We start from the raw sequence: 26488 nt of genomic DNA, 5'->3' as shown, positions 1-26488 counted from the left end.
TCTTTTGTTTTTGTTTTTGGGTTTGTTTTTTTTTTTTTTTTTTTGGTTCTGTTTCTTCTTTCTCATGATTCATTCCATTGGTCAAAATTCTTCTCCACGCCTTGACTAGTGCATAAATTAATTCAATGCGAAGTTATACATGACAGTTATATGAGACTCCATGCCGCCTTGGGGAGGGAGGGGGGAGGGAGGGGAGAAAAACTGGAACTCAAAACTATGTAGAACCGTGTGTGGTAAACTAAAAATAAATAAAGAAATTTATAAAAAATAAAAAAAAATAAAAAAATATATAGGCTGTGTTGCATGGAGAAATGTCATTAAGAATTGTACAATGTTTTAAAAACAATTCAATCTGTCTTCTTACTGTTTAATTCTGGGCCCCAATAATTGTTCATTTGTTGAAGGTAAAACATATATTGATATGTGAGCTTTATAGGCTGACTATTCAACTGGACAATATGCCATGAACAATGGGCATTCTTTATCCACTTGGTTTTTATTGTGTATATATATTTCTGCCATTCTCTTCAGTCACTCATAAATATATAAATATATAGAATCTCAACTATCAGGGGTCAGTGAATTATGACCCAAAGGCCAAATGCAGTATAGGACCTAAGAGCCGTGAGCCAAGAATGGTTTTTATAATTTAAAATACAATAAAATGTTATCTTAAAAGGTGAAAAAATCTTAATTCTCAGCTCATTTTCTATAGTGTTATGAGCTTAATACCATTGGCACAATGTATTCAGAAGCATCAGGAGAACTCTACCATCTGTTGGGAATCTCTCTTAGACTGAGACTCTGCGCTTTTCTTTTCTATGACATTCGTCAGCATATTTCTTGATGTTTTATGTCTCACCTGATACTGATGATCAGAGTCTTTCAAAAAAAAAATGTTATCTGCATTATGTCCTTCAACAAATCTTGAATAATTCTGATGTATGCATGAAAGATACCTTGTTTGGGGGATCATTTTGCTTTAATGACTAGATATTTTTGAGTCAAGAAAGGGAGTTTAATCTTGTATTTGTCACACCTTTCAATTGCTTTCATGATGTGGGATAGCCTTGTGACATCCTACTTATTACCTTCTAATACCATCATCAAAGTTGCTCTTGGTACCCATGTAGATGATGCTGACACACACACACAGACACACACAGACACACAGACACACAGACACACACACACACACACATGCATATAGATGGGAAACAATGCATGCAGGTCAGCTTAGCTGGACTGCTCACTGGGGGATAAAAAGGCACGTTTTTTTTTGCTAGGACTATACTTGAAGTCTCATTTTTCTGGCATAGGAGAACAGTCAGCATTGTTAACCTTGAAGTTAACCATACCCATTCCAAACTACCCTATTTTTGTCAAAGGCACCACTGTTCTTCTAATCTCCTAAGTTCATGACCTTGGAGTTTTCCTCCATTCTTCATTTTGTATCTCTTGACATAACCAATCAGTTGCCAAGTCTTGCCATTTCTGCCTCCCAAAAATATCTCACATCTGACCTCCACAGCCCTGGTCCTAGAGTCAGGAAGACCTTAGTTCAAATCTAGCCTTACGTATTTACTAGTTGTGTGACCCTGAGAAAGTCACTTAACCTCTTTCAGCCTCAGTTCCTCATCTGTAAAATGAGTATAATAATATCACCCCTCTCACAAGGTTGTTATAAGGATCAAATGAGGTGATCTTTGGAAAGCACTTAATACAGCAGGTGATTAATAAATTCTCTCATCTTAGTTCAGGACCTCATCACCTCTCACCTAAATTATTGCTACAGGCTAATTGGTCTCCCTGCCTCAATTCTCTCCTTACTTTATTCCACACTTATACTGCTAGTGAAGAAATTTTCCTTGATTGCAAAATTGACCATACCACTCTCTATTTGCTAAGTCGGATAACCTAGGTTGGCATCTCAGCTCTTTCACATTTGCTTATGTGACTTTGAGCAAATTATTTAACCTTTCTCTCTGGATTTCAGTTCCCTCATTTATAAAATTAGTTGGTTGAACTAGATCACTTCTTATGCCCTTCCACGTCCAAATCCAAGACCAGTCAATGGATTGTGGAGTGAAAGATCGTGGGCTGAATGGTTCCCAGGATGTTCCTTGGCAGGCGTAGCTATAGATATGGAAATATCTTCAGAGATGTTATTTCTGGTTTACCTTCTGCAAAGTGTCAACAAACTTCCCAAGGAGTCCCATGTGGGTTAAACATATGTCTGATTCTCTAGATGTCATAAGCAGAACACTTTTTAAGACAACATGGTGGAGGCAAAGCTGTTTTCCAACAGGTGAATCGTGGTGCAGTACAAACTACATTGGATCTGTAGTCAAAGCCTGTGTTTGAATCTGGTTTTATGTCTTGTGACCTAACTGACCTTTAGGTTGAGTCACTTACCCTCTCTGGAACTCCGTTTCTCCACCTATAAAACAAGGAAGTTTAGACTAGATAGCCTCAGAGGTCCTTTCCAACTCTCAATTCATGATCCATGAAAATTGGGAGGGAGGGGGGACCACAGAACCCTTCAGAGTTGTTTCTCATCCTCTCCTGTTCTATTGTACACAAATCTTTCTTGGAAAAATAAGTTGGGCAAGAAGGCTAGGGAACAATTTAGCAGCTATAATTCTTTCCTTGCTTAAAAGAAAGGAGGAGAAACAAAAAACAGATTCCATGGTAATTTACTAAACTGCTTTGGGGAAAGAGATAATCAAATGAGTAGGAACACAATACATATTTTATTTCTATAGTGCCTTTCCCAGCAGCAAGAGAAAGCACTTCCCATCATCAGTGAGTCTTCAAAGGAAACCCTTGGTTAAAAATAAAAGATGAAAGGCCAAAAGCTATGCAAATACTTTGCCCTATTGTACCTAAGGAAGGAAACAGAGGGGACCTAGGCTTTATTAGATCATTTAATGGGAGATAACTCAGGAGCATTGGTGGTAGGCTCCCTAAAGAAAGAAAAAACCTAAAGAGCTAAGGAGCCCAGCACAGGGCTAGGCAACTGGAAATGGGCTGACAGGAGAACTGAATCCCACTCCATGTAATTTATATACAATGGGGATTGTTAAAACAACAGCAGCAAGGGTTCCAGGGAAAAAGTGAAGCATGCAATAGAATGACAGATAATAGAAATGGAATGATCCTATTACAGAGATTGAGTTCAAAGACTGATTACAGCAGTGGTTGGAATGCCAAGTAGATTGGGTTGTGTTCTTGGCTCTGTCCCTGACTGGGAATCAGGAGACTTTGGTTCTCTCCCAAGCTCCACCAAAAACTCACTGTGATCTGGAGGAAATGTCTCCATGCCTTAGTTTGTCAAATGGTGGCCACCATAATATCTGCTTCCTAGAGACACTTAAAGGAGCATTGAGATAATAAATGTACAAGTCCTAGAAAAGGGTATTCTCATACTCTCTTTGCTTGAGTCTCTCAACCTTCCCCATCCCAATGCCGTATTTATAGGCAAGTTTCTATACTCACTACTTAAAGGGACATACAGAAATATAGCTAAACCAAGATCAGAGAGTAACTTTAAAAATCACTTACTTGTGTTTGACTTTGCCATGACACTATATGACCTTTCTTTTTGTAGCAGCAGCAGGCATCTTTTAATTCTCTTTTTTAAAGTTAATTTCAAAATAAATGTATAGACCTGAGTACATTTTAGACAGTGTGAGAAGGTGCTTGTTGGCAAAGGAAAAAGTCATTATAGCACTAAGAATTGGCTGCAAATAGTCCAGAATGTTTATATAAGTCTATATGAGTTAATAAAACCACACACACATACACACACATATATGTGTGTGTGTACGCATTGTTGTTATTTGTCCTTCATTCTCAAAGAGGACCATGACATCAGAATGGAGATGTCATGACCTTCAAGTGAATTGGATTTAAGTGAGGCAGGGCTTGCCAGGTCACCAGCCTCATTCTCTCCTCCTGAGCCATTTGGGTCCAGTGGCAAGCTATAGATCAGGACGACTAGAGATGGCCCCCATGTGTACATATACACATGTGTATATATGCACTGCATGCATATATACATGCATGTGCATATGTGTGTATGTCTACATATATGCAGATCATTAAGAGATGCCTACCTATAGTAATTTCTTAATTATCTATAATAAATTACTTAGTTTCGGGGCCTCCCACCAACACTGGGGCTATATGTGGAAGAGCATGACTAAGAGCTTGAATTAGCATACACGTCCTCAACACACTATGTCTCTACTATGTCCCTAGAAAGGGAAAAAGAGAAGAACAGAGGAAAATGGAGAGGGGCGGGGGGCAGGACAAAACTACAACAAGCATTCATTTAGAATCCTATAGATTTTCAAATCGTAGAAGGACTAGGGAAATGCAGTGTCCCAGAAGATGAAGGATAAATTATCAAGGAATATAAATTATCAAGAAAAAAGGATAGTGGTTAATAGTAGACATCTAGATTGTGAAGTTGATAGAGATCTGAACCTGGATGTTAGGAAGACCTGAGTTCAAATTTTGCCTTTGACAACTTACAAGCTGTGTAACTCTGGGCTATTCACTTACCTTCTATCTCCCTTAGTTTCCTCATCTCCATTAAAATGGGGATAGTAGCAATATCTGCTTCTCAGGATTTGGCCATCTAGGTGGCACAGTGGGTAGAGCTCCAGGCCTAGAGTCTGAAAGATTCATCTTTGTGCATTTATATCTGGTCTCAGACACTTACTAGCCATGTGACCGTAGGCAAGTCACTTAACCCTGTTTGCCTCAGTTTCCTCATCTATAAAATGAGATGGAGAAGGAAGTGGCAAACCACTCCAGTATCTTTGCCAAGAAAACCCCAACTGAGGTCATGAAGAGTTGGACATGACCAAAACGACTGAACGACAACTACAGAAACAAAAACTTCTCATGTTTTGGTGAAGTTAAAATGAAATAATTGTAAAACACTTTGCAAAGCTTAAAGCACTAAGTAATAATAGCTAGCATTTATGTAGCCCATTAGGGTTTCCAAAGCACTTTACTTACATGGCTTCTTCTGATCCTCAAAGCAACCTTGGGAGGTAGGTTGCTATTGATGTATCGTCTCCACTTTCCACATGAGAAAACAGAAGTTTGAAGAAATTAAACAACTTCCACATGGTCACAAAGCTAGTAAGGGTCAGAGGTGGCATTTAAACCTAGGTTTCCAGATTCCAAATCCAATACTCAATCCACTATAAAATTCCTCAGAGTATATTTACATTTCTGTAGAGAGATTGAACTCTTACTAATGTCCAGAGAGAAAATAACACATTTGGTCAGCTTCAGATCTCCTAAGGAAGATCAATTCTTTTTTTTTTTTAATTCTGAACTTAACAAACCTCAGCTGAAATGAGTCAAAAGAACAGAGAGTCTTGTGCATGGAACTATGAATCTCTATCACATACAGCTTGCTCTTCTTCTAAAATATATAATAAATTCAACATTGAATTCTTAAAGCTATCCTGCTTGACTCTTATTCCTTCCATCTTTTCTTCTGTTCCCTGAGAGTTTAAATGGTCTTTTTCAGGTCCTCACTTTGAGTGAGGTAAGGCCCTTGAAAGGTCCAGGGTCTCCCAATGCATCCTGGGCCATCTCCAATCCATCCTGGTAATTATCAGGCCAGTAGAACCAGATGGCTCGGGAAGAGAAAGTGAGGCTGGTAACCTTGCACAGCCTTCCCTCACTCAAATCAAAGTCAACTGCAAGTCATGTCATCATTTCCCTGATGTCATGGTCCTCTTTGAGAGCAAAGGACAAACACAATACAAGTCTTTTAAAAATTTCCTTTTACCATTTTTGATCATTTTCATCATTTTTAATTTTAATTTTAAATTTTATTTCTTTTCTTTTTTGGTAATCCTAGCAGGCATTACATAAATGCTACTTATTATTGAATAAATAATAGCTTCTAGTAGTAGTAGTAGTAGTAGTAGTAGTAGTAGTAGTAGTAGTAGTAGCAGCAGCATCCATAGCTCTCCCCTTATCTTCAGCCCCAATGAGAAAAATGTAAAAGAAAACATGAAAAGTCAGTACTTAATTCAAGTGAGGGATTTGAGACATAGCTAAAAGAATCCTGAACTCTGCTCAGGTCAGAGTTTGAATCTTTGGACACTCACTGGATGTTTGGGCAAGTCATTTCATCTTTTGGTGACTCGGTTTCCTCACCTTCAAAGAGTAGGTATAATGATATTGGAACTCTCCACTTCATAGGATTATTTGGAAGAAATTGCTCTGCAACATAATGCTATTTAAATGTATAATTATGATTATTGTTACTATTTATCAACCAATGCAAATTATGAAGTGAAGTGGTGGAAACCTTAGCCTCTCACTCCTAGATGCAAAGTTTTAGTATCTAACAGGGACCTAGAAATACATGACGGGAAAGCTAGGATCACGTACTGGAAGCTAGCTATCCTTTACAAATTATTGGGCAACAAATCTCTATATGACAAAAGCAAACTGGAGAATTAAACAAATATACTGGTTTGAAACCAGAGCATTAATACAGACAAAACCATTGTCCATACCACTCAGACATCACATTGATCCATAGACATTAAAAGAACATTTTATTATTACTGTTGGGAAAGAGGGGGGTTTAATTATGGAACCATAAGCCCACATAAGCTACACAGAAGCAAATTACATGATTGCACTAACTGGTTGGTCCTCACTGGAACCAGCTGTTAGCTGACCCATGGATCATGATTTATGTTTGGGTGTACCCCGCCATAAGTATGCAGAAGGATTGCCCCATAGGAAAAGGCTCAAGAAACCTCTCCTCCTCCTTTCCCCACTCCCAGGCCTGTTTAAAGAATAGTCAAAGCAGGAATGTGTCCCCTTTTGGTCTTGCCTAGTTCTGAGTAGTGCACGCTTAGTCCCCAGAAGGTTTCCATTATCAAACTGGATGATAACAGTGCATATCTGGCTAAAGAGGACTATCTGACCTAGAAATGCTGAGGGAATGGGTCTTAAAAATGAAGGCAAAATTTTAAAGCTGAAATAAACATATCATTACCCTCCTCAAGATATTCCCACTACAATTGGTCAATTCAAATGTCTAAACACCTTGCTGAGTCATTTCAGTCACGTCTGACTCTTTGTGACCCCATTTGGGGTTTTCTTGGCCTAGATACTGGAACGGTTTGCCATTTCATTCTCCAGCTCATTTTACAGATGAAGAAACTGAGCCAGATAAGGTTAAGTGACTTGCTCAGGATCACACAGCTAGTTAGTAACTTACGCCAAATTTGTACTCCGGAAGATGAGCCTTCCTGATTCCAAGCCCAGTGCCTACTGTGCCAACTAGCTGTTCCTAATTTTGTTGTTGTTGAGTCATTTTTCAGTCATGTGCAACTCTATGACCCCTTCTGGGATTTTCTTGGCAAAGATACTAGAGTGGTTTGCCATTTCCTTCTCCAGCTCATTTTACAGATGAACAAACTGAGGCAAACAGGGTTAAGTGACTTGCCCAGTGTCACATAGCTAGTAAATATCTGAGGCTACATTTGAACTCAGGAAGCCTCTCATCTTTCTGACTCCAAGCTTAGCACCCTTATCTACTCCACCACCTAGCTGTTCCCTCCTATAATACTACCCCCAAATTGCAAGGACAGGTAAGTCTCCATTTTTGGTGCTTATGGATTGAATGAATGAATGAATGAAAAAGATAATTATTAAGTGCTTCCTATATATCAATCACTGTGCAATGTAAAGACCCAGAAGACACAATGGTTCAGTTAATCCAGAAATTTAAAAAAAAAGTATGTCTTTGAATGCTGTTATATTCAGTCCAACAAATTCAGCCTGAGTAGAACACAGAGTTCAATAAAACACAGTCTTTGCTTTCAAGAAGCGGTCTATAGTCCAATAGTGGGGGAAGAAGACAGATACACTGGTAAATTTAATAGGAACAGGGAGTATGAATAAGTAATAAGAGAAGAGGAAACCCAAAGACTTTTTTAAGTTTTGAAGAGAGTAAAAGATTAGCTCATGCTTAGCGTAGCCATGAAGAATATATGAAGATGGCACCTGAGGTCAATTCTTAAGGGAATAGGCAGGGTTTCAAATGGCAAAGATGTGGAAGTTAGACCATTCTTGGCATAGGGAAAAGTATGAAAAAAGACAGGGAAGTAGGTCAGCTCAGGATAAGTCCAGGGAATGACAAGGGTGGGAAGCAAAACTAGAGCAAAATTACAGATTACCTTGAATGTCAAGCTAAGCAATTTGCAGTTTATTCCATAAAAGAAGATGAGCCATCAAAAGATTTGGGACAGGGAATAATACTAATGAGACATTTCAGGCAGCAGTTTATTAAGGATAAATTGGAGGGAGAGAAGCTGGAGGCAAGGGGTTAGAAGATAACTGCAATAGTAGAGACAAGAAGTGATAAGGGCTCAAACTAGAATGGTAGGAGTGAAAATGGCACATGGGAGCTAGATACTAGCTATCACGGAGGTAAAATTGACAAGATCCAGTAACCGATTGGTTGTGAAAGGGACAAAAGAGGAAGTAGAGTCAAAGATCCAAGTTTCAGCCAGAAGGACCTTACAGGTCATAGCACAACCCCCTTCATTTTACCGATGAGAAAACTGAGACTCAGAGGGGTAGTGACTTTCCCAAAGTCATACAGGAAGAAAGAGGAAGAGATGGGATATTTACCACAGTTCTCTCACTCAAAAATCAGTCTTCTTTCCTCTGTTGCCTCTGATAGCTTTCATACTTCAAGCTTAAGTGATTTGGCTAAAGATGGATCCATCAACAGAAATCTGGGAGGTAAGAAGGGGCATGTTTAAGGGGAAATATGGGCTGGTAGGGGAGGCTTGAGAAGGGTGACAATGGTTTGGAAGAGACACGTGTGGGTAATGTCATTGGGCGTTTGCTAAGGATAAAGATAATGATTGCCAAATAGCTAGGCCCAGCAGGGGTTACATAGCATGAATTTGTATCAAAGCCAACTGACCCAGTTTCATAACATTTACCAGCAATTCTTGGCAGTCCAGGAGCAAAAGCAGAAAACAAGTTGATTCAGAGTTTCAAACCCAGGAAGTTTATCCTGGAGTTGGGAATTGGTAAGTCAGGTACTGGAGCAGTGCATCTAAGGATCTTTGAAATGATTGACAGTGAGGTTAAAGGAATGAGTAGGAAGAGAAAGGAAGCCTGAAGCAAGCTTGCAAGGCTGGCTGAGATTTGAGAGACTGGAAGTTATGACGGGAGGGGAGAGCAGGTTCAGTGAGAATGAGGGAATGGCCCTTCTGTTGGTGCGTGAAATGTTGCATGTATTGTCAGACATGGTGGATACGTTGGTTGTCTTTGCTGAACTTAAATCTTCATTATCACTATCATCATTGTTGGTCTGCTTTGTTGTAGAGGGTGGCTCACTAGGCAGGAAAGGCAGATGAGGGGTAATACTCTGAAATGAATATAATGTCAGAACTAAACTCATCCCTAAAAATATTTTTAAAAGCAAAAAAAAGTAAAAGAAAAATGATGGAGTGGAAAATATGGAAGTTTGTGACCAGAGATAGGGATTTTAGGAAGAAGAAGGACAAAAGAAACTGATTTAAGAACTATGATGAGGCTGAGGGCTTCAAAGTTTTAGACTGACATTGGAGGGAGATCATTTCCAAGTGTCAATGAGGTTTAAAACATGGTTGTTCTCCTGGGTGGCAAAACTCTAGCAGATATGGAGCTGAGGAGATCAAGGAACTCTGAAGCCAGGATTGTGGAAGGGACACCAAGATGAGAACTGACACCCCGGGGAGGGTTGTGGAGGGAGGAAAATAGTTTCAGGGGATCTTTACAACCAGATGCCAGATTAGTGAAGAATTGTGGACTACCCTTTCTTAAGTACAAAAATGAACAGAATAAGAGGGACAGGATAATAGCTTGAGAGAGTAATAAGGTTAAAGGTCCTTTTTTTCTACTACAGAATAGTGGAAAACATTTGGAATATATCCAATCATATTTCTAAATGGAGGGAAAAGAAAGTAGAGCTGAAAAGATTGAAGATAGAAAAGAAAGGATAGGGTGGGAAATGATGGATGGTATAAGGTCCTTTCCAAAACAAGCAGGAGAGGATGGGATGCATTAACTCTCTCCTGACCTTCACATTATACAGTCTTGAACTTCCCACAAAGGGCTACCTACCATACAAAGCCTTAAGTAATCCTCTGGTTCCTACTGTCTTATCCCCCTTTTATAAGAAATAGAAATAGTATAAAGCGTTAGAAGATGTTGGGAAGTGTTATGTGGAGAAACCAAGGAAAAAATCATCTCTATTCGGTGGGATTATGAAAGGCACCATGGAGGAGGGAAGAAGGATGGGAAGGAGTTTAGCAAGCAGAGATTGAGTCCAAAGCAATGGTGATAGTATAGCTAAACATATTACAACTATGTGGGAAAATATTAGGGTACAAACCAAGTGTAGCTTGTGTGTGTACACACACACACACACACACACACAAATATATACATATTCATATATATACACATATGTATATGTACATTTATATGCACATATACATATATGTATTTGGATATTTCTGTGCATATGTACACATGCATATATACAGACACATATACTGGAGAATTGTGAGAATCATAGGAGATAATGGACATAAAACACTAATAAAAAGTTGTGTGTGTATATTTATATATATACATATATGAGGCTTTGCTATTATTAGTATGAAAAAGATAAGGATAAATTCAGCTTTTTCTTCAAAGATGTCAACTTGATAAAACATAAACCTTAGGAACCATCAACATTTTATATTTATGAACATCCATTTTTTTCCTGACTCAATTGGCATGTATATTTATGCTAAGAAAGTTAAATGAGGGTATTGATACTATCACATGTTTGCTTTGGACACAAAATGAGATAAAAACATCAAAAGGAAACAAGGATTTCCAGTCTATTTTAAAAATCATATTTAAAAATAAATGATTATAGCTATCAGAGCTGAAGGAAATTCAATTCTGGAAATGAATGATAGGTACCAAAAAATATAAGGAAGCATCATGTTGTGTTTGACACAGTTTCCCATAAAAGAAGCAGTGTGGAAGCAAAGGTATGGAATAAGACCATTAAAGGTGATTCACATATCAGCCATTCAAAGCCTTCAGAGGTGTAGCATCGCTGGTCCTCTGGACCACTCAGGCCAAAATCACCACTAGCCCATGGTCGTTGGATTTAAGGCATCCAAGAACTCTGAAGACAGGAAGCTGGAGAAAGGAGCTTGGGAACATGGAACTAGGGAACTTAGAATATGGCAGACATGGCATACACTGCAAGTCAACGGAAATAAGCTCACTGGAATAATTCTGAGTCATTCTGACTGATTTTTTTAACCTGCTGTTTAAGCAGTTATTCATAAGCCTATCTTTGTCCATTATTTTTCCCACCAAATACAAGTCCAGCAGTTTCTTTAGCTCCATAAATAGTTGCCTAAGGACCAGTCTGGAGGACCGGGGAAAGACCCATCACCTGGGACTAAAGCTAGGTTCTAGTCCTAGATCTGAATGTGAAATACTCGTGGGACCTCAGATAAGTTATTGATCTTTCAAATTCTTACTAGCTATAGAATCCTTGGCAAATCAATTGACCTCTGTTTTCCTCAGTTTCTTCAACTATAAAATGGGGATAATAACAGCATCTATCTCTTATAGTTGTTAGTATGCGACGAGATTTTGTTTTAAAGAAAAAGTGTTTAGCAGAGGGCCTGCAATATAGTCATTGCTACATAAATACTTCTTCCTTTTCCTTTCCGTTTTTGAGGCTTCAGTTTTCTCATCAATTAAGTGCAGCGTTCAAAATCAGAATCTCAGAGTCGGAAGGAATCCTAAATGCCATTTAATCTCACCTTTGCGTGAAAAGGAATTTCTGTCTAACCATTTAACTAATAACACCTTTTTACATCAGGAATTTGAATGAAGCTAAAATAAATGCCTGCAGGATCAGGTAGAAATCAATGTATTTTGATCCAAGGATGGGGGCTGTTACCTGTCTGAAAAAGCAGTCAATCGGTCAGTCAACTAAATAATTAAATTTATATCTCATTAAATTAAATTAAACTAAGTTTCAGCTATGTGCCAGGTACTGAAGATACAAATAAAGGCAAAAGAAAAAAAATAATTCCTGCTTGCAAGAAGCTCAGAATCTACGGGGGGAGAGAGCATGCAAACAACTACATTAAAACAAGAAATATACAGGACAAATTGGGGATAGTCTCAGGGGAGGGTGGGAAAGGGCTTTTTTCAAAACGGACAACTTCTGAGTGTTGAAGGAAGCCAGGGAAGCTTCTTTCTCTTCTTACTCTTCAAAAAGTAGGAGCTGAACTCTCATGGTTGTAAATTTAGGGCTGCAAATGACCTTGGGGACTATCTAGTTCAACTCTCTTCCTCCATCCCATTTTCAGATGAGGAAACTGAGTTACAGAAAACATCTCAGCTTTCCCATTCCTTTAGGATGAAAGGAGAAAGAAACATCTTTTCAGACATGGTTGCCACAATCAGTTCTTAAACCAGAATACACTAAATATTTCTGTCTTGTACACATACATCTCAGTGGCCCTCCAATTCCTTGGGGAAGAGGGTGCCTCACTCTGATATAGCCCACAATTCACTCTTGTCCACAGGGATGTTGTGAGTTTTCTTTCTGAAAGCTAAGTGTGCTAAGTCTGAGGCATTTACCAGTATAATACACTGTAAATAATAAAAACAAAGAAGGGCATTTATATACCCTTTAAGGTCTGTTAACTATTTTATATATTTTGTCTTAGTTGAGCCTCATACTAACCCTGTGAGATAGGTTGTTGTTCAGTAGTTTTTCAATAGTGTCTGACTCCATGACCTCATTTGGGGTTTTGTTGGCAAAGATACCAGAGCGGTTTGTCATTTCCTACTCCAGCTCATTTTACAGATAAGGATCTGTGGCAAAAAAAGGGTTAAGTGATTTGCCTAGGTCACACATCTGAGACCAGATTTGAACTCAGGAAGATGAGTTTTCCTGGCTCCAGGCCTGGCACTCTATGCACTGCACTATGTAGCTGCCCCATGTGGTGGGCACCACAGGTATTACCTTGATTTTATAAATGAGGAAACAGAGATTCAGGGAAGTCAACCAAGGTGGCACATAATCACATATTTAATCAACATTAGAGACAAGATTTTAACTGAACTCTCCTTCTCTCTTGATCCTCCCAACATTACCACAATGGCCCCAGGAATCCCATGTAGCATGCATCCCCAGATTAGAGAATGAAATTGTGTCAGTCTGCCCTGGAGGAAAGCAGCCTAGAGAGAAGAACGTGATGGCCAGAAGACCCTAGCTGGAGAGGTGGCAGAAGCCTGGCCTGGACCAGGGCTGGTATATCCTGATAGTTCGCAAGGAGGGGAAACAGGGAAGAAGGATTGCCTCCATGTCGCTTAAGGCAAATGTCTCTATAGTCCTACATAGCTTCTTTTTCTGGGCTCCAATCATGGCGCTTATTAAGATAGGTTAATTTATTGACTATATATGTTTTGAATCATTGATATCTACACACCGTCCTCTGCTGTGTCAAGCAAATCTGCTGCCTCCATTTCTTAAAGAAGGAAGAACATGATACTTGGAGAATGATGGATAAGTGGGTGTAGTTACTCAAAGGCAAAAGTTTCAATTGACAGGCTCTGCATTGCTCAAGCACTAAGAGAATTCAGGTCATAAGGGGTAGGATGGCAGTGGTCAGGAATCCCTTTGTGCCCAGAATTTGAGGTTTTCTTAGTTTATAGTGTGTGCATATATACAACTGTGTTTGATATAGATCTGCCCATACAGACTCGTGCCTAATTTATTCTTTAGTAAATGCACATGGCTTAAAAATCTCAGTCAGCTCCCCCAGTACCAGAGAAATACATGGGTGTCTGTCAGCTTGCCTGTTAACATGTTACCCTATTACACTGATTTGCTTGCTAAGAGTGAGCAGCCAATTTGCACTGCTTCTGTCAATCACATGTGGCTTGGAAACCTCCATGCATTCCAGATACACTCTGTGTAAACTAGAGAATCATATCCCATTTCCACTGGTTAAGATGCACGCACATAAAACTTGCTTTTCATACCGTGTCACATAAAAGGAGTGAAGAGGAACCAGTAGTGATCACAGTTAATCAACCTCCTTGTCAAGCCTGGGACAGGCTGGGCAGACTATGCTTTCAGTTCTTTGCTGCCCTTACAATTCTGTGTCTATGAGCTACATCACGGAAAGCCTAGAATAGTCCTCATCTCTCAGTAATCTGTAATGTGCTAATTTCCTTGTGGTTCATATGTGATATGGTTCTCATTCTTAATAAATCTAACTTAGTATTGTGTGTTTTGTCAAGACCTTCAGAGGCCTCTGGGATTTGCATGCTCATAGATTTCAGAAAATCATTCACTTGACTTTCAAAAAAAAATAAGAGGAAAAAGAAAATCAATTAAGAGACAGAATGGCCTAGCATGGGATTGGACTAAAACCCCAAGGAAATAAAGCTCAGTTGAGCAGATCACTAGGAATGCTGAGGTAGAAGGAAGAAGAAACAGAAAAAATGGTTCCCACTGGTAGATACAGTCAAAAAAGCCTTGGGATACCTGGGAGCTAAATAAAAGGAAGCTGTACTCAAACAGAAATATAGGTACCTACCCTGTTAATGCTAACAGATTGTGTGACACGCTGTTCCCTCAGTTCTCCCCTCCTCTCCCCCATAAGGAAACAGAGGATGCCAAACTTAACTTGAGATTTAGTAAAAATGCCTTTTTGTATAAACTGTGAACTAGCAGGATGCCATACACTAGATAGTAATTTTAAAGTGAACTTGAATTTTTAATAGTAAGGCTGGCATAGAAAAAGGAATAATGATGACTAAATGATAACTGATTATTTAGTAGGAACTCATTGGAGGAAGGAGTGATAATAATGGAATATTACTGCAAGTCCTATTCGTTTATTCATATTTGCATTTATGCTACTTATAACCACTGTAGCCTTAAATCACTTAACGGTACTGAATCTCAGTTTCTTTATCTGTTAAATGTGAGATTTAGATAAAAATCATCAGTCTTTCTATATATTATCAACAAAACTTCAACAGGAAGAGAACTTTCCTTTGAAATAACTATAGAATATATAAAATATTTGGGAATCTACCTACCAAAACACACATAGGAATTATATGAAATCAGCCACAAAATACTCTTCACAGAAATAAAGATAGAGCTAAATAATTGGAAAGCTTATTGGTTGAACCATGAAAATAAAATTACAGTACTATTTAAATTAATTTATTTATTCCATGCCATGCCAATCAAAAGAGATACTTTATAGAGCTAGCAAAAATAATTATAAAATTTATCTGGAAAAATAAAAGATAAAGAATCCTGTGAAAATCAGCACAAAAAAGAGTGGGAAGGGAACTTAGCATTAAGTGACCTCAAACTACATTACAAAACAAGAATCTTAAAAATTATTTGGTAATGGTTAAAAAATAGAAAAGTGGAGCACAAGTTTTAGAAGCAAATAAACATAATATCATAGTGTTCAATAAAACCAAGGGTTCAGCTACTAGAGTAAGGAGTCAGTATTCAACAAAAAACATCTGGGAAAACTGGAAAGCAGTCTGGCAGAAATTGGGTTTGGACTACCATTTCACACCATATTCCACAATAAGCTCCCAATAGATACAAGGTCTAGATATAAATCTTAGATATCACATAATAAATTAGAAGAATAGAAAAAGTAATATAATCCACGACTATGGCAAAAGGCAGGTTCTTAACCAAGTAGAAGATATATTAAAAGTGAAATAGGTAACTGAGAAATTTTTGCTGTGAATTTCTTGATGATATCCAAGATCTATAGAGAAGTGATTCAAATATACAAGAACAAGAGTCCCTCCTTAATAGGCAGAGGGCCAAAAATATCATTAGGCAGTTCTCGAAATAGAAAAGCAAACTATCAGTAATCACATGAAAAAAAAATACACCAAATAACTAACAACAAGAGAAATGAAAACTAAAACAATTCTGAGTTTCTATTTCATCCCATAATAATTGATAAATACAACCACAAAGGAAAATGAAATGTTGGAAAAGATGTGTGAGGAAAAACACACTTGTGTGCTGTTGTTAAGGCTATAAACTGATCCAACCATTCTGGAAAGCAGTTGAAATATACATCTAAAAAGTTACTAGACTGTTCATCCCCTTTGAGTGATACCACTTCTGGGTATATATACTCTGAAGAGATCAAAGGCAGAAAAAAAGATCCACATTTGCAAAAAATTTTATAGCAGCACTTTTTATTGTAGGAAACAACTGGAAACCAAGGGGCTGCCTATCAAATGGAGAAAGACTAAAAATATGGTTTGTGAATATAATGGAATATCATTTTGCCATTAAAATGTTGAAGGGGATTGAATCAGAGAAACCTGCAAAGATTTGTATAAACTAAGGAAGCTGAGCAGAACCTGGAGAAAAAATTATGCAATTACAACACCAAAAGCACCATTGAGACAAGCACTGACAATCAACGCAATAACCAGCTAGACGTCAGAGGACTGATGGTGAAATATGTTTCTCACCTCTTGACAGACAAGTGCTTGACTAGAAGATCAAGATAAAACACATATTGGAAATGGCAAAGGTATGGATTTGTTTTGCATGTCTATGTTGACTTGTCACAAGGGAGAGTTTATTGCAGTGGCAATTATAATGATATGAAAAAGTGCTCTAAATCACTATTAATTAGAGAAATGAAAATTAAAACAACTCTGAGACACCACCTCATACTTATCAGAAATAACAAATGTAAGAGTGGGTGAGGGAAATAGGTACTCTAATAAACTGTTGGTGGATTGTAAACTTGGTCCAACCATTCTGGAAAACAATTTGGAACTATGCCCAAAGGGCAATAAAACTGTGCATATCATTTAACTCAGCAATACCACACTAAAGGTATACCCAAAAGGAATCAAAGTAAAGGACATGTACAAAAATATAGCAGCTCTTTTGGTAGTGGCACAGAATTAGACATTGAGGGGATGCCTATCAACTGGGAAATGGCTAAACAAGTTGTGGTATATGATTATGATGGATTACTATTTTTCTCTAATAAATGATGGGGTTATTCAGAAAAAAAGGAAGACTTATACGAACTGATGCAAAGTGAAGTAAGAAGGTAACAGCAATGTTGTAATGATCAGCAGTGAAAGACTTGGCTACTCTGTTGATACAATGATCCAAAACAATTCCAAAGAACTCCTGATGAAAAAAAAAAAGCTATCCCCTCCAGAGTTAGAAGTGATGAACATTGAGTACAAATTGAAGTACAATTTTCTCACTTTCTTTTTTTCTTTTTTTTTTAAATATGGCTAATATGGAAATATATTTTGCCTGATTTCATATGTATAATTAATGTCATTTTGCTTTTCTTCACAGTGGGTGGAGAAGGCATGGAAGGGAGAGAGAGAATCTGGAACTCAAAATTTAAAAGGAAAAGAATCCTTAAAATAAATCATGAATGGGGGGGGAAACTTTTCATAACTTGGGGGGAAATGGAATAACAACAAAATGTATATGTAATGATATTAAGTTTCATATGTAATTTTCTACATTTTTGTTCCCCTTTGCATAAAAAGAAATTTAACATTTGTTACTTTTTAGAAAATGAGGAAGTTGGATGAACTACATTATCTCTAAAGTCCTTTTCAATTCTAAATCTTATGATCTATACCAGAGCGGTCCAAAATACAGCTCGGGGGCCGCATGTGGCCCACAGTGTGATTTTATCCAGCCTGCCTGTGGGTTTTAATTTTCACGAGTGAAAAAAATAATAATTTCCATGGAATGCTTATTAGGTTTTTTAATTCCATCACTAATAAATAATCTTGTTGATGATAATTTTCTTTGGTGTCTTTAAGCAGTATCATGGATGGAACACATCACATGGAATTTTCAATTGATCTGTGGGATGCATTCCATCTGTATGATGCACACTTGTCAGTACACACCTACCTTTTTACAGTTGTGTTGTCACTTTGTTGTTTTGTGTTTGCTTTCACACGTTGCACCTTTGCCTGTCATATTGATGATGCGTGTTCCCCTACTTTCTATTAGTTTACTGTATTTTTTATTCTGGGTGTGGCCCTCAAATAATTATTTTATTTTAATGTGGCCCTAAGATGACCTAAGGTTGGACAGCCCTGATCTATACCATCTATCTCAGAGGAAAGGGACCCAGGCACGAGTATAAGTTGGTACTCTTAGACTATAAAATATTGGGAACCAAAAGAGCAATAAACCAATAAATAAATCAATTGAGAAGCAGTCACAATTGGGTAAGCATTGTGTTAGGTGTTGAAAAGGAAGAGGAAAAGAAAGAAGAGATTGAGAAGGAAGAAGAAGAGGAAGAGTAGATGGAGAAGGGAGAGGAGGACAAGGAAAGAGAGGAGGAACAGGAGAAGAGAATCTCAAGGATTTTTGAAAATATATCCACTGTTAATTGATAATTATATATGAGATAATTGTCAGCTCATCTCAGCCAATGAGAGGGGAGCTATACATGGGCCACCATGAGAGAAAAGTTCAAAACTAGAGAGAAAGATTAATCTGGGATACTTAGAAAAACATGAGGGTTGGGACAGTGTCATAAAGGGAAGACTTAGCTTCAAGGTCCCAAGATACAAGATCCAACATAGTTGAAGGCTGTAATTGGAAAAAGTGATTTAGAATTGAGCTAACATCAAGGACAAAATCTCATAAATTATTGTCCAGAATGAAAGATCTAAGAAAAAGTAGAAATAATTCCCTACATATAGGAACAAAAATAACTGCTAAAATCTTTTACCATTGGTTAACATCATTCTTTTTAATGATTGTTGTCCTAGTCTCTCTATTCTTTGTTATGTTTCCCATTTGATACACGTAATCAACCCTCAAACCATAGCTAGGGTAAGACCATTGAGTCTTTGCCCTAGGGGACCGCAATGTGCAGTTTTTGAACAACATGAAGGTTTTCCCCAACTCACTTGCTTGGCCATACTCTAGCTGAGTTCCTCTCCAGCCTGGGTTAACCTTGTTTGCCATCCCCTGCCTTGTGACATCCCGGAATCTTTGCCTAGATAGTGTTCTGGGGTTTCCCCCAGCCCTTTTGTTGATTTGCCTAAAAAGTTGATTTGAGGTCATTTTTCGTGCTACTCACCTCAGGCTCATTGTGTACTACATGTCCCATGAAAAAAAAATGTTTAATTATGGCTCTAGTCAATTCCCTTCTGAAAATACCTAAAATGAATATCTGCAACCTCTTAGGGCCAGGACGAACGGGGAGAATAGTGGAGGGTATCTGAGTTCTTTCCGTATAGGAAATCTGGGAATTAAAGACCTCAGAAAGATAAGGAGAAATGGTGGCACTAGAAATCTAGCGTGAAGTGCCAGCAAGGTGGGTCCTAGAGCCTTTTAGGCAAAAACAAAAGTTGTTCCAAAAGGAAGAGAGTTATGAGAAGGTGGAAGTGGACCTCATTTTATAAGTCTTGGCCTATGGCCTCATAATAAGGAAAAATACTTTCCTCTGCTTTCGATTTTTTTTGCATTGTTGCATTTATATAAAATGTGCTCCTTGAAAAGAGTAATTATTATTAGGTGTTTACAGTACACAGAACACTATTCTGGATGTTGTAAAAGATTAAAAAATTGGATAAAAAATGGAGCTTGCCCTTATGGACCTTACCAATACTGATCCACATATACACAAGTGTGTATGCACAAATCTTCTTCAATACTTAAAGGACATTTGATTTCATTGGTGTGGGTACTCCTTTCACTGGTGAAGTTTACAATTATCTCATAGCTTGGTTAGATGGTCTTAAAGTGCTAATAGGCAGAAAAAGTCTTCCTCTTTCAGTCAGCCTGGTGAAAGATCTCTCCTGTGTTTTGCTTCGTTAGTCCTCAGAGAGATGACACAATCTTTGGGCAGCCCACACTCAAAGTCTCTCCAGACTTCCAGGACCTACTCAAACTTGAGCCCTATGGCATTGCCTTTAGAAACCAACATGATTTCTATGCCATAATAAGGCATTGGAGGTGGGAATTTTACACACACACACACACACACACACACACACACACTATGAGATATAAGTAGAAAGGATTGACCAAACAAAGAACAAATTCTAAAATACAATACTAATATTCTCCTTCACAAATTGTTGGCATCCTATTTTTAGTATCCTGAATAATTTCCTTAGTGAAAATCATAACTCTTGAGCACCCACCTTAAAACGTGGACTTCACTATCAGGAGGTTCCAAATAGTGGGGGAGAAAGAAGAGTATAAAGAGACATTGTACCTTGGTTGTTGGTGTCCATGCCCTGGGATGCAGTTGTTGGGGGCTGAAGGATTAATATTTAAGGAAGTCCTTAGGGCCACTGCTGAGATGCCCACAAATGGTGAAGAGAAATTAAGCATCACTGAGGTGGTTCGGTGAAAAAGGAAATTCAGGTTGTGGGTCACATTAATAGCCAATGGGTTATGCTGGCATGATAACTCATAGGTTCCTGCAGAAAAAGAAAAAAATGATGATATAAACAACTTCAAATTGTAACATCTGACCAGGATAATTCTTCGGGATCCAGAGCAGAGACAACTGGTTCTTACTGAGTGCCTTATTAATCTCTTGTTTAATACAATATATTAAAAATTACAAATAGCTAAAACCATGCCTAATACATGCAATCATTATTTATGACTCTTCCTGTTGCAGAGAAGAGAGGAAAAAGGAGGAGGGGGCACAAGTTCATGACAGGGGGAGAATACCTACACAAGGGGCACATGTGGGCTCCATAATCTAGACAGATGAAGCTTCCTGATGGAGCCAGTAAACTTAGGTCATTTATGTGCTAGCAAAAGAGACTTTTTTAATGCTGGCTATCTGATCAACTAGTTTCCCACAGCTTTCTAAAAGGTGTTATTTTAGAACTGTAATGCTTAAAGAGTCCAAAATAGGACCTTGTGTTGAATACCTTCAGTGCCAAGGATCCCTTTCTCAACTGGATTTTTTGGGAGGTTGTGCATTTCCCTCTGCAACAGTCCCTTTAGAAAGAGCATGAGAAATGTACAACCTACCCTGATGTTCTTTGGAAAGCAGTGATTCCCCAACCTCAATGTTCAGAGGTGGAGAAAGGATAAAGTGTTAGTCTCGATCTCTGGGTTGTAAGAAGGAGCCAGGTTATTAGCCTGTACTGGAACAGTCTTGGTGCATATCTTTAAGGTTCCTTTCATTTAACATCAAGGAAAGACACAAATCCAGGAAAGAGGAAAGTAACTCCTGAAGAAATATTTTCTCTTCCTAATTATATCACATTTAAATGTTTTCACATCCATTATCTCAGCTTATCCTTACAATTTGACTGTATATATTTATTATTATATAGATATGTCTTTTGCCTCTCTTATTAGAATGTAAGCTTCTTGTGACTAAGGATTGTATCATTTGTTTTATATATACACCCAATGTGTAGACCAGTACCTGGTCATATGATCACTGACAAGTAAGCATTTAAGAAATTCTTATTGATTGATTTAATGAGCATTTCTTTGAGATAGGCAGAAGTCAGCATTAACAGAAGGAAGACATATACCAATAAGAATTCAATTTTGCCCAAGTGAACATAGATCAGACCTGTAGAGAAATTATACTCACAATTGCAAAAATATAAAATGGTATACTGTTGGCTTCATTCTATATGATTCATTTATGCCTGGTCCTTCATTCTGATTTTCCCACTTTTTTGTTCAAAGAAACATTCAGTATATAAGGGGTACGATAAAGGGAAGCAGAGATTAAAATAAAAAGTAAGAATGGCCCTCCCTCATTTTGGGGCTCCTGTGATTTTCTCAGTGACTACCATTCCTGTTCATGAAAGAGAAAAGTCACACTTACCAAGTGAGTGGTTTTGTCCACTGGCATCACTCAAGTGAAGGGTCACTGTTGGCTGCTGCTTTTCCCCATGGACCATGCCATCAGATGCCAAGAAAATGAAAACTGTGGTTGCCACACCAGGTCTGTCAAAGCATACCTAGGCACAAGTACACATATGTATGACTCATAATTTGTTTTTTATATCAATAAAACATATCTACCTCGTTACAGTAAAGGAACCTTTGAAATGATTCTAGTCTGCTAAACATAGCATCACTACCAACAAGCAAAGTTGCAGTATGACACATTTAAGTCAGACACAATGAATGCCTTGAGTCCCTCTTTTTATTAAGCACTAAAGCTGAACTCTAAAGACATCTGTGGATTCTCTGTACTCTGGAGAACTTCAGGCATAAAACAGGCAAGGAACATGTCACCTAGATCATTAGAGGGAGGAGATGGGGTAGAGGGTGGAGCCAGAGCAGAAAAAAACCACTTAACAGAGATTGAAGGAATAGTCCAAGAAACCCAATAGAGTTGTCATGATGGTGACAACATGTGATGAGAAAGTAGGAAGGGACTGGATGTGGGAAGCATGGTCTGCTGAGGCCATAGTTTGAATTATCAGTGTCTTCTCCACCACTACCATTGTGTTACTATAAGGACAGGTTATGCTCCCATTCCCAGCCCACTCTTCCCCCAACCAGAAATTGCATAATTATGGTTCAGTCCACTGCCTAGAGGTAGGAGGACCAGAAATGCCTTCTTGAAGTCATTTTGATTTCTAGGATGTAATGCTTTAAATGATTAGCAACCAACCCATTACAAAGGAAAGAGCAATGAACTTGGAACCAGAGGGCATGGCTTAGAATATTGGTTCTGCTACTTGCTAAGGCAATTTGGCTGAAACCTGTTAGTTCTCAGTTTCCCCATCTTTAAACTGATGGTGAGTTGAACTAGTTAACCTCTAAAATTCCTTCCAGTTCCATAGACTCTTAGACTGTATTCAACATAGGTAAATTAAGTTTTCTTTTTAATAGAAATTGTTCTAAAAGCCAATGAGTTGCAATGTTCTAGACTCCCTATTTTCCCACTTTTCATCTATTTCCCCCTAGAAAATGGAAGAACATTTAAACGGTCTTTTCTTTTATTGATCTCAACTGCTGTTAAGGACAAATTTCTACCTTCTCTGGTGCACACATAACAAGTAACTCAGCAGTGTTGAGGTGGGTATCAATGAAATTACTGCGCCCATACGTCCATGAAATAGGAGTGATTAAACCCAAGAAAAACTGCCCCAGTTTCAGAGCAGGATGTGACATCTGGTAGGTGGGGATTCACTTAATGCGATGAGCTTCTGTAGCCTAGAAGCTGCATTACCTGTCTAACCAATCCATCCTTTCTCTCTAGCCCAAGAAGCAGTCATTTGTGTGATTTGCATAGTTAGTTTAATTAACATGAGCGGATAAGTGCAGGAAGGCAACATGGCAGAAATCCCTCACCTCAACACTACCCCCCCATTCAAGAAAATTGTAACTGTCCCCTTTATTTCATTTCTTTCCTTTCCTTTAGCCTTTATCTTCTTGCCATCACAAATCTTTCTCTGAAAGAAAAGAAAAAAAGAAAGGAAAGGGGAAGAGGAAAGGGAAGGGGAAATGGAAGAGGAAGGAAAGGAAAGACCTGGACCCATAGCATATAGAAGGTAGTAAAAGGCCTAAGGATCATTGATTTATAGATAGAATGGGGTCTTTAAGGCCATTGAGTCCAATTTTATACTTTTACATTCGAGGAAATTGGGATTAAGTAAGGCTAAGTAAATCACTAAAAGTCAAAAGAAGCTTACAAGGCAGGATTTGAACTCAAGTCTTCTTGGTTACAAGCCCAGCCATCTATCCACTATGCCACCTAACTCTTTAACAGTGAATCCTCTGAAACTTACTGTATTGGGGTCATCTGAGAGCAAAATTTGAAGTACATCAAAAGGTAACTGAAAAACCTTTCCAAAGCCCTCAGCCCTGGGTGTCCTGGAAGAGAAAGGAATTCAAAGTCCCCAGGGAACTCCTCTAACCTTTTCCATTTTGTAAAAAACCAAAGAAACCTGCTGGATGAAAGCTTGGGGTTGGCAGAACAGGCCTCATCTGAGCCAGGGAACAAATACAAATACCAAGTAAGCATATGGTGGCTTCCATCTAGTGGGCCTCAAATTTGATGGAAGGGGGTGATTGCAAGGAAGGACAGGAGACATTAGTCTTCACAATTCCTTCATCCTGGTCTCTTCACTGACACCACCCACCAGGAAACCAGCTGGTCTAGTGGTTGTTCTTATGATGTGGATACCTCTTCTCTTGGACCTGAGCCCAAGACCAGCTTTTCATGTCCACCTTTAAGGTCTTTGAAACCCAGACCACTGCAAAGGTTGATTGCTGGTGGGGCTAAGGTGTCCAGTGACTTTGTTTGTGTGAAGGGCAAGTGCTAAAATTTTCAGACCATAGCTTAATGCAAACCACAGGGGAACATGATATATAGGTGATCTGGTTGGGGGAAGCAACTGTACCTTACAGAGACACATCAAGCAAAAAGAAACATTGGGTGATCGGAACCCTGGATGCCAAATGTCTAGTTGTGTGTGCAACTCTAAAAATGTCCCAGATGGAAATATTTAGCAAAACAGTGGGCCATATTCTATATTTCCCTTCTAATGTAGAAAAGGCTATATTAGCACAAGGAAAGTACAAGCTTTGTCTACCAGTCAATATACTCCTCATACACAGGGAGAAATATGTGTTTCATCTACATGATCCATCAATGTTAAGGGTTTTTTTAATCTTTTTTGATGTCACGGATTCTTTTTTCAGAATAATATTTTTAAATGCATAACATAAAATAGGTTCATGGATGCCAGGTTGAGAATTTCTATGGTAGAGATATATATAACTAATATATACATAACTAATATATACATAACTAATATAAATATATAAATAGTTATAATTTTTGGAGTACTCATAGCTTTATAGTATTTCTATTTATAGTTATATATTTATAGTATTTATAGTTATAAATAACTAATGGGGGCAAAATATGGAAGAAGAGAGTGAATATGTGTGTCTAGAAAAGGAATCTGGTTTTGACCCCATTCCAGAATTTGAAATAAAGCACAGAATTTAGGAAGGGACCTTAACAATTGAAGGACCAGGAGCATCAGTTGATAGAATTTTTAAAAATAATTTTACTACAATTTCTCCTCTGTGAAAATGCATTTTAGATACAAATAATTGCAAACAAATATTATAACTTTATTTTGAAATAAAAATTTTCATCTTGTTATCTCTATTTTCTTTGCCCTAAGTGTATAGTTTCACCTTGGTTCTTCAAGGTACTATTAAATTCTGGTTCTTTTTGAAGACCAGAGAGGACTTATATAAAATGATGTGGAAAAAAGACAACCAGGATTTAAGGCCAGGTGCTCTGGCTCCAAATTCAGGGTCTTATATTCTTGTATAGTAGATATCATACAGTGACTATGTTATTTTAGTTCAGAAGACTCAAAACTCAGATTCCCCCATTTAAGCATTTGGTGTCCCCTACAGAGCTCATCTATCATCTTCATCGGTACCCAAGAGTCCGGGAGTCCATTAAAGTCCTAGCCATCTCTAACACATGGAAGTAAACTTCAATTTTAAAAGACTAGTGTAAAAGTCAAATCATTTAACTTGTCTTGAGTTCCATTTTCTAATCTGTGAAAGTAGGAATAGTAATAGCACCATCTCACAGAGTCACCACATGGATGAAATATGTAGAGAGTTTTGTAAACCTTAGACTGTTACATAAATGTTAACTATTAGTATTCTGGAAATCTGGCAATGCAGAGATCTCTCTGTCATGCATCTGTTCTTTTACCTAGGGGGTTAAAGAATGCTCTTGGGTCCCTCTAGTCTCCTTAGATGACTATGGCTTGACTGATTGGGTCTAGAATTCTTATCTATTGGTAATTTCTTTTTTGATTACTCATCTCTTCTTAGAAATAGCTGTGCAGCTAATTTCTTTAGAGTTATCTGAGATAGAAGTAGCAATTATATCTGAAATGTTCTTGGTACAAGGAATTTCTAGGTTAGGAAAGTTCCTCTACTAATGTACATTGACAGCTTCTCTGAAACTTAGAGAGTTGCCTAGAACACTGAGAGTTTAAGGACTGACCCAAGACCACAAAACCAGTATGTGTAAAAAGTGAAAAGTGAACTTCTGTCTTCCTAACTGTGAACCTAGATCTCTACCATGCCATGCTACCTTTCTTAGAGTTATTATGAGTAACTTTTCACTCCATCCTCTTGCTTTTGCACCATTTGTCTCCCATTCCTAGAATACTCCTTCAAATTTTTTATTCAGGGCTCAATATACGTACCACCTCATAGAGGAATACTTTTTTTTCATTTCCTTGGTTGTTAGTACAATCTCCCTTCTCAAATTACCTTGTATTTACTTTTCTGGGTGCACTTTTTTCCTTTCCTATGAAAATTTAAAGT

At 38.0% G+C, this 26488-nt stretch overlaps 1 protein-coding gene across 1 annotated transcript in view; it reads right to left on the bottom strand.

The window, feature by feature from the left end:
• PAPPA2 (pappalysin 2) overlaps positions 1-26488 on the bottom strand; it is a 393032-nt gene that overhangs the window by 157267 nt on the left and 209277 nt on the right. The window contains exons 12-13 of the mRNA XM_036756565.1: positions 21987-22122; positions 20394-20601 (exon numbers count right to left, since the gene is read on the bottom strand). Coding sequence (XP_036612460.1) covers positions 20394-20601; positions 21987-22122 — 344 coding nt within the window. The remainder of the gene's footprint in view (positions 1-20393; positions 20602-21986; positions 22123-26488) is intronic.

The sequence above is a fragment of the Trichosurus vulpecula genome, chromosome 4 (assembly GCF_011100635.1).
Source record: "Trichosurus vulpecula isolate mTriVul1 chromosome 4, mTriVul1.pri, whole genome shotgun sequence".
NCBI classification, from domain to species: domain Eukaryota; kingdom Metazoa; phylum Chordata; class Mammalia; order Diprotodontia; family Phalangeridae; genus Trichosurus; species Trichosurus vulpecula.
Note: the sequence above shows the minus strand (reverse complement) of the source record. Positions and strands in the feature narration are given on the sequence as shown.